We start from the raw sequence: 14,794 nt of genomic DNA, 5'->3' as shown, positions 1-14,794 counted from the left end.
ACGATCGAAATGAACATATCTTTCATCCTAGTAAAAACAAAACAAAACAAAACAAAACAAAATAAAACAAAAAACTTAATGTGACTTTTCAGTAAGTACTAGTTTGATCATTTCTGCTTAAAAAATTTAGACTTTTCTTGACTGTGTACTTTAAGCATATTCCTATGAAAAAGCCACATAGAAATATAACAAAAATGAAGAAAGTGGGAGAAAAGATAATTTGACCAGAGAGAGAGCTTGAGAAAGCAAGCCACCAGGTCTGGGACTCAAGCCATGGTTGACCATGGTGGGGTCCCATGCCCTAACCATCATGACACTGCCAGCCCACCCCTAAGTTCGATAAAGAGAATTACATAATAAAATTCTGTAAGAAAACCTCTTTTTCACTGTATGAAAAACACAAAAATGAATCTAGGAAGAAAACAATGGATTTGTCATTGTATTGACTTGTAATGTAGTTTCAGGAAATTCTAAAATATGAAAGTCACATACCCTCACTGTATTTTAAATGTATCAAAATCCTTTACTGATAAATTACCCAATCAAAAAAAATGTTTAAGTTTGGTATACAGAGTCTCTGCCATATGTAGGAACAACCACTACAGCTTTGTGGCTGAGAGCTTTGAGATTTCCCCCACCCCTTCCATGAACCACACACATACGCCATCATCAACAATTGACTTTATGAACTTCATACCTTGTTTCTATATGCTTCTATCACTTTCATGATAAGCTGAATCTTCTTTCCCAAATCATTTAAAGCTTTTGGTCTCTCTTCATGTTCCATGTACCTCATTTGAATAGGTTGGCCATATTTCTGTTCACATAAGAAATTTTTGAAAAAGAAAAAATTGTTATTACTTGAATCTTCACAGGAAACTTTTTTTTTAAAAGAGATATTTCTTATCATAGGGTATGTGTACTTGTCAGAAAAACAGAGCAAGACAGAGAGACAGAAAGTGTGAAATCACCCATCAGGAGGATAGCCACACTGCAATCCCTACTCCCCCATTCTCCTCTTGGGATTTTGGGCATGTACATGCCTGACATGAGTTTTAAGATGACAGGTCCGAGGTTCAACCTCAGTCAACTACAAGGGAGTCCAGCAATGTAACCATTATGCAATCTGCTGGTCCCCAGAAAACAACTTTGATTGGGCCTTTAAAAGAATAAATGAAGAGGCCAACAGGTTGTGTGGTGATTAGGGGTGCTGGACTCCCACATGGCTGGCTGCAGTTTGAGTCCCAGACTTGGTGGCTTGCTTTCTCTCCCTTTCTCTCCGATCAAATTAAAATAAATAAACAAATAAATAAAGTTAAATAAAAATAATTATTTAAAAAAAAGAAGAAGAAATAGGAAGAAAAGATGGCCAGATTAAAACATATCACCTTACTTCCCTGCATGAAAGTAAGTTCAAGAGGCTATTTTTCTTACTTAATCCTACATACAAATGCCTAAACTCATACCTCATCTCTCTTTCTCATTAAGATTACTTTTTGATGCTTTTGTAACCCCAAATTCCAATAAAAAACTACTCCCTTCAAAGCTGGGTGTTAAAATTTTATGAAATGAATAAATTAAGAAACCATGAAGACTATACTGCAAGCAGAATTCATAGACTCGAAACTTGATTTTCATTATTAATTATGTAAAATGTAACTATATGCAATACGATCAATGGACTTCCTGATAGTTAATATGTGTTGAATATGATTTATATTTAATCATTAGATTAAACCATATACTGTATTATAAATGTAGCTTTCTTTTCCCCTCCATGTGCTTGAATTGGTGTTTCTAAGTGATAAAATTGCCTTGGACTGACACTGTGGTGCAGTAGTAAACACAACTGCTTTGCAAGCCTGGAAGCCATATGGCTGGCCATGGGTTTGGATTCCTGGGTAAACTTGAAGACATGCTGGGTATGTGCACAGATGTCTGCGATCCTGAGGAGCTGGAGGGCTGGGGAAAGTGAACAAAGCATGTTGAGACCCTGTCAGGAATCCTTCTTTCTCAAGTACACACATGCTATCATTAAAAAAAAAAAAAAAAAGCCTCTGGGGAACAGCAGGTGGTGTGGTGATTAAGGCGCTGGATACTCCAACATGGCTTATCATGGTTGGAGTCCCGGACCTGGTGGCTTGCTTTCTCACTTACCCTCTCTTTCTTTCTCTCTCTCTGGTCAAATTAAAATAAATGAATGAATAAATAAAATTAAATAAATAACTACTATTTTTTTTTTTAAAGCCTCTATAGGGACTAGAAGATGGTGCACTGGTTATGTTGCTGGACTCCCACATAGTCAACCATGGTCTAAGTCCTGGAACCAGAGGCTTGAAATTTACACTGGGCATGTGTACATGTGTGTGTGTCAAAGATCCCAAGAGGAGAATGGACTGCGGTGTAGTCTATATCCCCTGGTGTGGGAGGTGATTTCTTGCTTTCTGTCTCTCTCTGTCTCTCTGGTGAGTACACATGCCCTATAGCAGAAATCTCTCTCCCCCCAAAAAAGAAAAAATAAAATAAAGCCTTTATAATCTGAAAAGGGAAGCGCATTATAAAAGCAAAGTAACTATTTCTTTTGTATACTTAAATAAAAATGAGCTTATTTTAGAATTTTAGATTTGCAGAAAACAGAAAAAGAAAATAGCAGAAAGAGCCATACACTTCTTACTACTTTTCTCTTATGCTAAAATCTTCCAGTACGTAGACAAAATACCCAAATTAAGAAACTGACACTTGTGCAAGCATGAATCTTTCTTCAATTTTACCTACATCTGTTCTAGGATACCACATTGTATAAGGTCTACTTATATCATACTTTTTATTGTTTGTGTTTCAAAGGGGAAAGGGTTGGAACGAGTACAGTCATGTGCTGCATCATGGATATTTTGGTTAACAATGGACTGCATACATGATGGGGAAGCAACAGGCCATACCATGTAGCCTAGGTGTATAATAAGCTATGACATACATGTTTGTGTGAGCAACTCAATGGTCTTGTAACAACACAGTTACCTAATGACATATTTTTCCTGTCATTAAGTCATATGTGACTATTACATTTTTAATTTTTAAAGATCATCTCAAAAAGAACAAAATATTGGGGCCAATGGGTGGCAAGCTGGTTAAGGTGCTGGACTCCCACATGGTTTACTATGGTTTGAGTCCCAGACCTGGTGGCTTGCTTTCCCTTGTTTTCCCTCTCTGGTCAAAAATAAGTAAGTTAAGGGAACCAGCAGTTAGCGTAATGGTTATGTCGCTGGACTCCCACGTAGTCAACCGCGGTTTGCGTCCTGGACCTGGTGGCTTAAAACTCACGCTGGGCGCGTGTGCGTGCGTGCCCAAGATCCTGAGAGGAGAAGAGATTGCGGCGTGACCATCCCCCCTGGGGAGTGATTTCTTGCTTTCTGTCTCTATGTCTGTCTGCCAAGCGCACACGCCCTATAGCGAAAACCTCTCAAAAAAAAAAAAGTTAATTAATTAAGTAATTATTTAAATTAAGAGAGTAAAATGTATGAAAATTTCTATAATATTCATTTCTTTGGTTGCTTATATTCAAACCGAAAGAATCTATATTAAGGGCTGCTGGGCTTTTCAGTTACGTATTTTTTTTCCAAGAGTTTTTTTTTTTCTATAGGGCATGTGCACTTGCAGGAGAGACAAAGAGTGAGAAAGTGAGAAACCACCCCCAGGAGGGGTGCAATCCCTTCTCTTCCATTCTTCTCCTGGGATTTTGGGTATGTATGCACATGTACCTGGCATGAATTTCAAGTCCAAGCCTCTGGGACCAGGATTCAAATTGCTGTTGGCCATGTGGTATTCAGCCTTCTTAATCTCTCTGCTACCTGCTAGCCCTCCCTGCTTGGCTATTTCTAAGGCTGAAAATATGTACATTTCTTTTAGGGAGATAAGAAATAAAAAACACCAAGAAAATAAGATATGATAGAGTCTGGTTATGCTATCATCAACTTAGGTGTTCTAGTCGCTTTTTACTTATTCTCTTTAGAAATCATTTATTGGTGTGAGGATAAATTTTATAAGTATTAACTTATTTTCCCTTTTTTAAACTTTTCTTTTTCCAAATTTTGCTCACCAAATATAAGCTCACCAGAGACAGAGATGGAAATGGAGAGAGGGAAAGTGAGAAAGCACCTGTTCTCAAGGGGTATAGCCATGCTGCAATCCCTTCTTCTCAATTCTCCATTTGGGCAGATGTGCACATACATGTGCTGGTGTGTTTTTCAAGCCACTGGGTCTGGGACTCAGATCACACAGTTGGCTATGTGGTATACATCTGCCTTAAGCACCATGCCACTGACTGGACCAATTTCTTTCACTTTTAAGTTAAGTACTTTTTTTTTTACCCTCTACCAAATTCTAAAAATCATTATTGTCACTGCTTAACATTTAGGTAAATCTTGCTACTCAAGAGAATGGTTCAGGGACCAGCAGCAGCATCAGAATCATGTGGATGCTTGTTAAAAATGCAGACTCTCGGGCCCATTTCATATCAATTGAATCGGAATCTTCAGTAAGAGTCCAGCTAATTTGTGTGCACATCTGGCCAAGTCTCCTTATTTCTTTGTGAAAGGACATTCAAGAGCAGAAGTGCTATTTCTGAAGTCCTTGGCTAGCCAGTGTCCCCATCAGTTACACTGAAAATACAACAGGGCAGTATGGATTACACTTCCCCAACTTAGAGCAGTGAAGGAGGAGAGAAACAGAAGAAAGGTGATTCCTCTAAATGGGTAAGGGGTCAGGTTAATAAACGTATTCACTTTTTAAATACATCCTAGTAATATATAGCTTGTTTAGTAACAATCTGATCATCTGCTAAACATTATATATGTGTATGATAGACAATTATGATTATATATTCAATTTCAATTATTATACAACTTACTAATCTCTCAGGATACTTTGAAAAATCAGAGAAGATATTTCCTTTCACACATTTCTGACTTAGTGATTTCTTTTTTTTTTGGAGAGATTTTTGCTATAGGGCGCGTGCGCTTGCCAGACAGACAGAGAGAGACATAGAGACAGAAAGCGAGAAATCACCCCCCAGGGGGGATGATCATGCTGCAATCCCTTCTCCTCCATTCTCCTCTTGGGATCTTGGGCACGCACGCACACGCACCCGGCGTGAGTTTTAAGCCACTGGGTCCGGGACGCGAACTGCGGTCAACTACGTGGGAGTCCAGCGACATAGCCATTACGCTAACTGCTGGTTCCCACTTAGTCATTTCTCACACTTTAAAAAAATACACAAATCCAACAATCTCACTTATGGGTATATATCCAAAAAGATAGGTACATGAGATATGTTCAATAGATTGATTTAGCCATTATACAGTGTTCACATATATAAAAAACATCATGTTGTAGACCATAAATATGTAACAATTTTACCTATCAGTTAAAAAAAATCAATTGAAAGATCATGCATCATGCTCTTACATCTTATTTTTAGAATACCTTAATGTTTTATTCAACACTAACATGTACTTTTAAAATTTTACCTTTAATTCTTGAAGCTTATCCACATAAACCTGTTTAGGCTGGTCCTCTCCTTCTTCATAAAGCCAGTTTTCTGTATCTTCCAGTATTGCAGACAGCTTACTTAAGTCCTAGAGAGAGAGAGATATATTACATATATTAAAAGACACTAATTAAAAATGCTTTTGTCAGAATTAAAAGTCATCAAGGAAGGAATGTTTTTCAAGTAAAATGATTAAGTTTCAGATTTTTCTGACTTCTAAACATGTTTTTTTACTGCACTCTTTAATTCAGAAAAATAACTAAGAGCCATACCTATATGGGCTCAAAAAGACTGATGACAATAAAAATAAACTGGTGCACTCATTTATGTAGTTCATACTAGTACTCTCAAGAAAACATTTGAATAGTTCTTATAAAAATTCAGACTTACTTCTGGAGTGATGAATTTTTCATAGATAGTACCCAGTCTGTCTCTAAATTCATATACATATTCTTCGACAGCATTCTTAGCATCATTTCTTTCTTTCTCTAACTTATCTTGTATTATCATCTTCCCCTATTCGAAAAGTTCAGATTAGTTGTCATAAGAATATGCATTAGGAAAATGTGAATCAAAATCACAATGATATACCACTTCACACCCTCTACGATGATTATAATTTTAAAATCTAGTGTTCATAAAAATGCAGAGAAATTGAAACCCTCACACATGGCTGGTGGGACTGTAAATTGCTATAACTGCTATGGAAAACAGTTTGGTGATTCCACATAAAACTGAACAGAATAAAATGTCACTCCTGATCTAGCAATTTCACTCACAGATATATGCCCAAGAAATTGAAAGCAGAGACTAAAACAGATAATTGCATGTTGATGTTTACTGCAGCATTGATTATAACAGCCAAAAGGTGGAAATGACCCTAATGTGCATTACAAAATGAATGGATAAACAAAATGTATATGCACACACAGAATATTCTCAGTTTTAAAAACAATAAAGTTCTGATACACATTACAGTATGAGTGAACCTTGAGGCTAAGATGTCAAGTGAAACAGGACAAGTATTATATTACTTTACTTATCTAGACTGAGCAAAATTAATGCCACTGAGTTGTATATTTAGAAATGGCTAAAAAGTGCAAATTTTATGTTATATATATTTTATCACAGTTTAAAAAACTAAAAATGTATCAAATATCACCAAATTACAGTCTTTAAATGGGTGAATTTTATGGTATATGAATTGTATTTCAATAAAATTGTTTAAAAAAAAAACCAGATTATGCAAATTATACAGCTTAGGTACAAATTCTAGATTTCCCATTAATTAGCTTGAAATGGCAAGAAAGCCACCTAATTTCAGCTTCCTTACCCTAAAACAGTGCATAATTCTATCTACCTCATAGGGCTGTAAATTAGATTGACATAATTCATGTAAAATATTTAGTACAGTGCCTGGCATATCATTGAATAAATCTTAGCCTTGGGAGAGAGCAGATCACAGCAGTTTTGATGTTGATTAGAGACTAATGACTGAATCCAAACCCAAAGGTTGCTCCCTGATGGCCTTAGGTGATTTAGTCTAATTATGCTTCCGTTTTCTCATCTGTAAAATGTAGATCTCTAACAGTATCCACACTTCATAGGTTTACTTAAAGAATTAAATAAGATTTCAAAGTTTAAAGATATTAACAAAAATAATTACTGTCATAATGAAAAGCAAATAACCTGCAGAATTGAACAAAATTTTTACTGATAAAAACACATGATATTTTAAACATAAGAGTTCCTTTTTAAACTACAAAATGCATTGACATTTGTGAATTTAAAAGAGATATTAAAAATCAAGAAAAACCTCATTCTATATAAAGCTGGATATAACCATGCTTCCCTAAAATTCATTCCCCTTTGGGAAATTTAGTATCAAGAAATAAATTATGAATTATTCAGGATTTCTATCTGACTTGCTTCCCAGAGAATACAGCCTTTAATAATTAATAAACAAGTAATTAATAGATAATGAAGAGGCAGGTACAAAAATAGCAGGCATTATAAAGTCAAAATCACTGGATTAAAATACTGTACAGCAGATGGCAGAATAAGGGACAGTTCAAAGGCAACTGATGTCTTTTAATGCCAGTCATAGAAATTAGAAACCACACATGGGATCAACAGATGGCATAATGGTTACGTCGCTGGACTCCCATGTAATTGACCACGATCTGAGTCACAGACCCGGTGGCTTAAAATTCACACTGGGCACCTGTGCATACATGCCCAAAATCCTGAGAGGAGAATGGTGGAGAAGGGGTTACGGTGTGGTCATTCCCCTTAGGGAGTGAATTCTTGGTTTCTATCTCTCTGGCGAGTGCATGTGCCCTATAGCAAAAATCTCTCTAAAAATAATTAACTAACTAATTTCATATGCAGCCAATAGTAAAGAAACAAAACTTGGGGCTAGCAGGTGGTGTGATGGTTAAGGTGCTGGACTCCCCCAGGACTGACCATGGTTTGAGTCCCAGACCTGACAGCTTGAAAAATCACACTGGGCATGTGTGCATGCATGCCCAAAATCCCTAGAAGAGAAGGTATTGCAGCATGGCCATCCTCCCTGAGAGGTGATTTCTCACTCTTCCTCACTCTCGCGCCCCCTGGCAAATGCATGTGCCCTATTGTAAAACACAAACAAAAGAAAAAAAAGAAAAGGGAACAGAACTCATTACTCCTCACAAGACTGTAAAATTAAACATGTAAATAGACAAGAACATGTACAAAAATGTCAAGAATGACAACATATTTAAAAAAATTAATAAAAGTCAGAATACATTTTGGATAGAACTTTTATCTCTAAGGCCAATTCATTAGAAGAATGTTCCTAACATTTCTCCATATCACATCTGCTTGGTGTTACTGTTAAGACAGAAAAGGAAGTCAGAATCTTTAGCCTTAAACAAGTCTTTATAGAGACTTGTGTTATGTTATGTGTTTCTCACATAACTAAGATGAAAGCCACGTTATATACATAAAAGTAATACTCTTGGTATTTTGTTAAAAATAAAGTTTAGCCATCTACTTAATAATTCCTTAGGATTTATGAATCAGTTCCCTAAATTTTGGAGATTAAAAACTGACTTCTACAAAATTTCAGGATTCACTATTGCTTGTTTCAACATCAACGCAAATTTATATCATTTCTCTTTTTTATGTTTTTCATATTTATATCTCTTCTTTATACCTCATTTTCAATATAGCTGTTGAGAAGATCTTGGCCCAGTTGTCTACATAGGCTACTCTGGATCGGTAGATCAATACTCTTGACTTTTCCTTTTTTAATGGTCTGGTTTAATCGGTCTTGTTTGTCTGAGGGAGCTGACTGTAAAAGTAATGCAAAAAAGAAGTGTAAATTTCTAACAGTAGCTTATAAATGCATTAAGGAAAGTGATTTAAGAGGTGAAGCAAAAAATTAAAATCAAACAAAACTGTTATCATCGAGTATAATTTATTAAAAAACAATACTTTAATACAGAGAGTATTTTATAGTCTATGTATCCTAAATCCTTTCTACATAAAAAATATTGGGTAAGAAATACAAATAAAAACTACAGTGAGTTGCCACTTCACACCTATTGCGATGGCTATAATTAAATTAAAAAACAAGGAAAATAACAAATTCTGGTGATAAAGTGGAGAAACTGGAATTCCCATACACTGTTGGCAGAACTATAAAATGTTGCAGCCATTCAGAAAACACTGGGAAATTCCTTCAAACATCAAACGCAGAGCTACTACATGACCTGTTAATAGCACAAGTCCTTTCCTAGGTATATGTCCCAGAAAAATGAAAATGTACATTCATATAAAAACTTAACACGTTTGTTCATAGTTCCATTATTTCATTAATAGTAAAGAAAAGATATAACCCCAAACTCCATCAAATGAAGAACAGTCAATGAAATGTGGTATACATACATATGATGCAATATTACTTAGCTATAAAAAGGAATGAAACATGGTTACGTCCTACAACCTGGATGGACCTTGAAAACATATGCATAGTGAAAGAAGAGTCACAAAGGACCACACATTGTATAACTATTAATATGAAATGCCCAGAATAATCAGATCTAGAGATACATAAAATAGATTAGTGGTTGCACAGAGTTGGCCAGAGACGGTTGAGGGGAAACTAGAAGTTACTGGTAATTGGTAAAGGGTTTCTTTTTTTTTTTTTTTTGAAGAGGTTTTTGCTATAGGGGGCGGGCGCTCGCCAGACAGACAGAGAGAGACAGAGAGATAGAACGCGAGAAATCACCCCCCAGAGGGGATGGCCACGCCGCAATCCCTTCTCCTCCATTCTCCTCTTGGGATCGTGGGCACGCACGCACACGCGCCCGGCGTGAGTTTAAGCCACCAGGTCCAGGACATGAACCGTGGTCGACTACATGGGAGTCCAGCAACATAGCCATTACGCTAACTGCTGGTCCCAGTAAAGGGTTTCTTTTTGGAGAGATGAAAATGTAGGAAAATTGTGATGGATGCACAAATCTGATATACTAAAAACCACTGAATTATACATTTAAATGGCTTAACTGTATGACACACAAACTACCTCAATAAAACTATTAAACATGGCCAGCCCATGGGCTGGTGGTAAAGAAAACTGGATCTTAAGTGACTGACAATGCAGGTCAAGTCCTGGCCCTAGTGACTTGAGAAACACCCTGACAGGATTTGTGTGCATATCCAAAGTCATGAAAAAAAAGAAGAGGTGGAGGGACCAGCAGATGTTATGATGGTTACAATGGTTGGAGTCCTGGACTCCGTGGCTTAAACTGATGCCAGGTGCATGTGTGTGCGTGCCCAAAATCCTGAGTGGAGAATGGAGGGAAGGGATTGTGATGTGGCCATTCCCTCTGGGGGGGGGGGGGTCTTTCTGTCTCTCTCTCTCTGGCAAGCGCACATACCCTATACAAAAATCTCTCAAGGAAAAAAAAAAAGGTGGAGAAGGGACTGTGGAATGCCCATGCTCCCTGGTGGGGATGCTTCCTTGCTTTCCCTTTCTTTCTGCCCCTCCCTTTCTGTCTCTCTGAAGAGTGCACATGCTCTCTGGCAAAAAACCCCTCTTTTTGAAAAAAGCAAAACTGGACAAAGTAAACCATTTAGAAAAATAGGCTTCAGGTTTTAAATAATTTTAAAATCCTGGGGCTTAAAACTGAATCTTTAGGGCCAGCAGGTGGTGTGGTGGTTAAGGTGCAAGATCCCACATGGCTGACTGTGGTTTAAGTTCTGGACCTGGGGGCTTGAGAAAAATGTTGGGCATGTGTGTGTGCATGCCCAAAATTCTGAGGGGATTAGAAGACAAGGGACTGCAGCATGGCCATCCCCTCAGGGAGGATTTCTCACTTTTCCACTCTCTCTTTGTCTCCTGCAAGTGTATATGCCCTATGACAACAGCAACAACAACAACAAAAAACTGAATCTTTATAACTTTTGAAGAAAAACCTATAAAGCTAACCTATATTATTTAAATTCTGTGGTTAGCAAAATATATTGAAGATGATAGTTTAGTCAAATCCATATGGGTGTCTGGGGCAGGGTCTCTTCTTTCTCTCTTATTGGCAATGACTGTTTTAATAAAATAATCATTCTTGGAAAAACTGCAGTGGCACAGGTGGTAGGGAACCAGCGAGTAATATCGGATACATCCATGAACCTAGCTAAATGGAAGCCTGTGGGAGGAGATAAATTACGGCAAGATCCTCTCAAGGGTACTCACCTCTAAGTAAATAAACTTGTTATTTATCTTCTAAAATTTTATTTTTTAAAAAGAATTATTTAATTTTATTTATTCACTCACTTATTTTAATTTGACCAGAGACAGACAGAGAGAGAGGGAACGTGAGAAAGCAAGCCGCCAGGTCCAGGACTCCAACCATCGTCAACTATCTGGGAGTATCCAGCACCTTAACCACCCACCACCTGCTGGCCCCTAAAAATGTTTGTTTCACAAAGAAAAATATTTTATGATATGCAGCAAAATATTAAGTGTAGTTAATTCTAAAATTGTTAATATTTCATTTATTTTGTTCCACTTCATATTTTCTCTGAGATATCTTTAATTCTAAAAAGATATTACTTAAAAATATCTCTTAATTTTAAAAAAAAATTTGCCATAGGGTGCTTGCATTCACCACACTGCAATTCCTTCTTGTCTACACTCCTCTTGGATTTTGGGCACACATACTCCTGGCATGTTTTTTAAAGCCACTGGGTCAAAATGTGAACTGTGCAATCAGCCATGTGGGATCCAGCCACCTTAAAAACCAAGCCACTTTACTGGCCCCAAATATATCATTGTTTTCCTATCAAAAAGACAATTTTACTTATATTATTAGGGCTCATTCTTGGGACCAGCAGATGGCATAATGGTTATGTCGCTGGACTCCCACATAGTCGACCACGATTTGAGTCCCAGACCCAGAGGCTTAAAACTCAGACCAGGTACATGTGTGTGCATGCCCAAAATCCCGAGAGGAGAATGAAGAAGAGACTGGTGTGGCCATCCACCCTAGGGGATGATTTCTCACTGTCTCTCTGTTGAGCACACATGCCCTGTAGCAAAAATCTCTCCAAAAAAAAAAAATAAATAAAAAATAAAAAACTAGGGCTCATTCTAAAAAAATAAAAAAACAAGCAAACATGAAACTATAAATAAATCATTGAAATGCATTTATCCTGGCCATAACTGTTTTATTGTACCAAGATTTAAAAATATCAAGTGAAGTAAAACCAAGTATTATGAAGTACATATGTTAAGTATATACTATAACCCAAAATATCAATTTCAAAAAGACAAGGTTAGTAAACTTAACCTTTGTCTTGGCTCCAGTGTGATCAATTTCTTCTTCTGGTGTGTGTTCAGCATGACATTTTTGATGACCACCTTCTTCTTGGTCAATCTGCATTTTATCCTGGAAGCAAAATAGGTAAACAGCACGTAAGAATCTTTTTCATTTTCTTTCTTTTTTTCTTTTAAGAGAGATTTTTGCTATAGGGCACCATGTGTTTGCCAGAGACAGAGAGGCAGTAAGTGAGAAATCACCCCCCCAGGGAGAAGGTCATACCACAATCCCTTCTTCTCCATTTTCTCTTGGGATTTTGGGTACACATGCACACATACTGGTCTGTTTTAAGCTGCTGGGTCCAGGACTCGAACTGCAGTTGACTATGTGGGAGTCCAGCAATGTAACCATTACACCATCTGCTGGTCCCCTTTCTGTCTTTTTTTAAAAAATAAACTTTACCGGGGTGGCAGGTGTCATGGTGGTTAAAGGTGCTGGATTCCCACATGGCCCACTGCAGTTCAAGTCCCGGATCTGGTGGCTTGCTTTCTTTCCTTTCTCTGGTCAAATTAAATAATAATAATAATAATAATAATAATAATAATAATAATAATAATAACAAATGGAATTAAATAATAATTCTAAAAAAATTTTAGAGTTCAAGGCTGTTTCAAATATGTGAAAATCATGAAGTAGAAGCTAATTTTTAAAGGAGAATAACTATAAATAACAAATGTAACAAGTAAAGTAAAATGGCCTATTTGATACTACATGAATAAACCTTTTTTAATTCAGTGTTTGCCAACAAATTGCAAAATACATAGAAAACTGGTCTCAAGTATATGGAAACAAGAAACTGTAAATATTCAAACTTCACATGAAAAAGACTTATAAAAAAACTTAATGTGAAGGATCAGATGGTGGTACAGCAGTAATGAAACTGGATGAAAATGGGATGATCCCTGGTTTGTGTACTGGGATCTCCTTGCATATGCCAGGTGTGTACACATGAACCTCTGGATTTGGACTGGCTGAAGATGCGAGAGAATTGGGTGTGAAGAGCCTGCTGGAGTTGTGTCTCTGGTCAATAAACAGACTTTTAAAAAAGAGGGGAACGAAGCAAAATTGCTTTAAAAAAAAAAAAGATCTATGTTACTTACCTTTCTTTTTCCCTTGACCATATAAATTACAAAGGAATGTTTAGGGAACATCTCGCCTATGTAGAAATTCCTTATATAGGAACCTCAACTTCTTAAAAATGTTAGAGCCCAAAACATTTTTGTAGGCAAACAGATCTCTGAGTGATCAAAGTGAATGTTATAAATTGACTCACTTTGTTCGCAGGTGAGTCCTTTAAGTCTACATCAAAAAATCACCCTAAAAAACTGGTGAACTGGACTTCTAACCCAGACAGACAGAAGTAACAAACAAGAAATACTAGGTAGGGCCAGCTCCATAGCTTGGTAGCTAAGGGAGTCAAAACCCACATGGTTGACTGTGGATCCAATGCTGGCCCAAGGCAGTTGGAAAAACTCTCTAGGTGTGTGTATGACCATGTCCCAACTCCTGATAAGATGCAGAAAAGCAAATGGCATGACCATACTTCCTTGGGGTTGCTTTCTTTCTCTGTCTCTCACTGGCAAGTGCATATGCCGTATACACTAAAAAAAGAGAGAGAAAAAAAATGCTAGAAGATATGTACCATACTATTCTCTCTCTCTCTTTTTTTTTTTAATAGAGATTTTTGCTATAGGTCATGTGCACTAGCTAGGGAGACAGAAAGTGAGAAATTACCCACCAGGGAGGATAGCCATGCCACAATCCCTTCCCCTCCATTCTCCTCTTGGGATCTTGGGCATGCATGCATGTGTGCCTGGCGTGAGTTTCAAGATACTAGGTCTGGGACTCGAGCTACGGTAGACCACATGGCAGTTCAGTGATGTAACCATTATTCCATCTGCTGGTCACTCATACTATTTTATTTTTTAAGAATTATTTCATTTAACTTTGTTTATTTTAAATTTTGACCAGAGAGGGGCAGAGTGAGAAAGAGAGAGAGGCGGGGGGGGGAGGGGAGTGAGAAAGCAAGACACGAGGTCCGAGACTCGAACCATGGTTGGCCATGTGGGAGTCCAGCGCCCTTAACCATCATGTCACCTGCTGGCCCTACCCATACTATTCTTAAGAATTTTCAGTTCTAAGGATTTGCTAACTTAGGAAAACGACAGTTCTCATCAGGTATACTTTAAAAGAACAGAGGTGAAGAAGACCTGGCCCTGTGGCCTAGTGGAAGCTGGATCTCACATGGTTGGCTTTGGTTCAAGTTCCAGCCCAAGTGGCTCAAAAAACATACCAGGGGTGTGTGTGTGTGCTTTCTCCTCCTCTCTTGCTCTCCTTTGCATGTATATATGCCCTCTGGCAATTAAAAAGAAAGAGGTGAATTTAA

General features: G+C 37.4%; 1 protein-coding gene across 1 annotated transcript in view; it reads right to left on the bottom strand.

The window, feature by feature from the left end:
- HSPA4L (heat shock protein family A (Hsp70) member 4 like) overlaps positions 1-14,794 on the bottom strand; it is a 56,291-nt gene that overhangs the window by 5,002 nt on the left and 36,495 nt on the right. Inside the window, exons 14-19 of the mRNA XM_006153142.3 lie at positions 12,379-12,477; positions 8,742-8,879; positions 5,936-6,061; positions 5,526-5,633; positions 698-817; positions 1-27 (exon numbers count right to left, since the gene is read on the bottom strand). The exon at positions 1-27 is cut by the window's left edge and continues 147 nt beyond it. Of these exons, the coding sequence (XP_006153204.1) occupies positions 1-27; positions 698-817; positions 5,526-5,633; positions 5,936-6,061; positions 8,742-8,879; positions 12,379-12,477 (618 nt within the window). The remainder of the gene's footprint in view (positions 28-697; positions 818-5,525; positions 5,634-5,935; positions 6,062-8,741; positions 8,880-12,378; positions 12,478-14,794) is intronic.

Source organism: Tupaia chinensis, unplaced genomic scaffold (assembly GCF_000334495.1).
Source record: "Tupaia chinensis unplaced genomic scaffold, TupChi_1.0 Scaffold000362_1, whole genome shotgun sequence".
NCBI classification, from domain to species: Eukaryota; Metazoa; Chordata; class Mammalia; order Scandentia; family Tupaiidae; genus Tupaia; species Tupaia belangeri.
The sequence above is the reverse complement of the archived record's forward strand: the minus strand, read 5'-3'. Positions and strand labels throughout refer to the sequence as shown.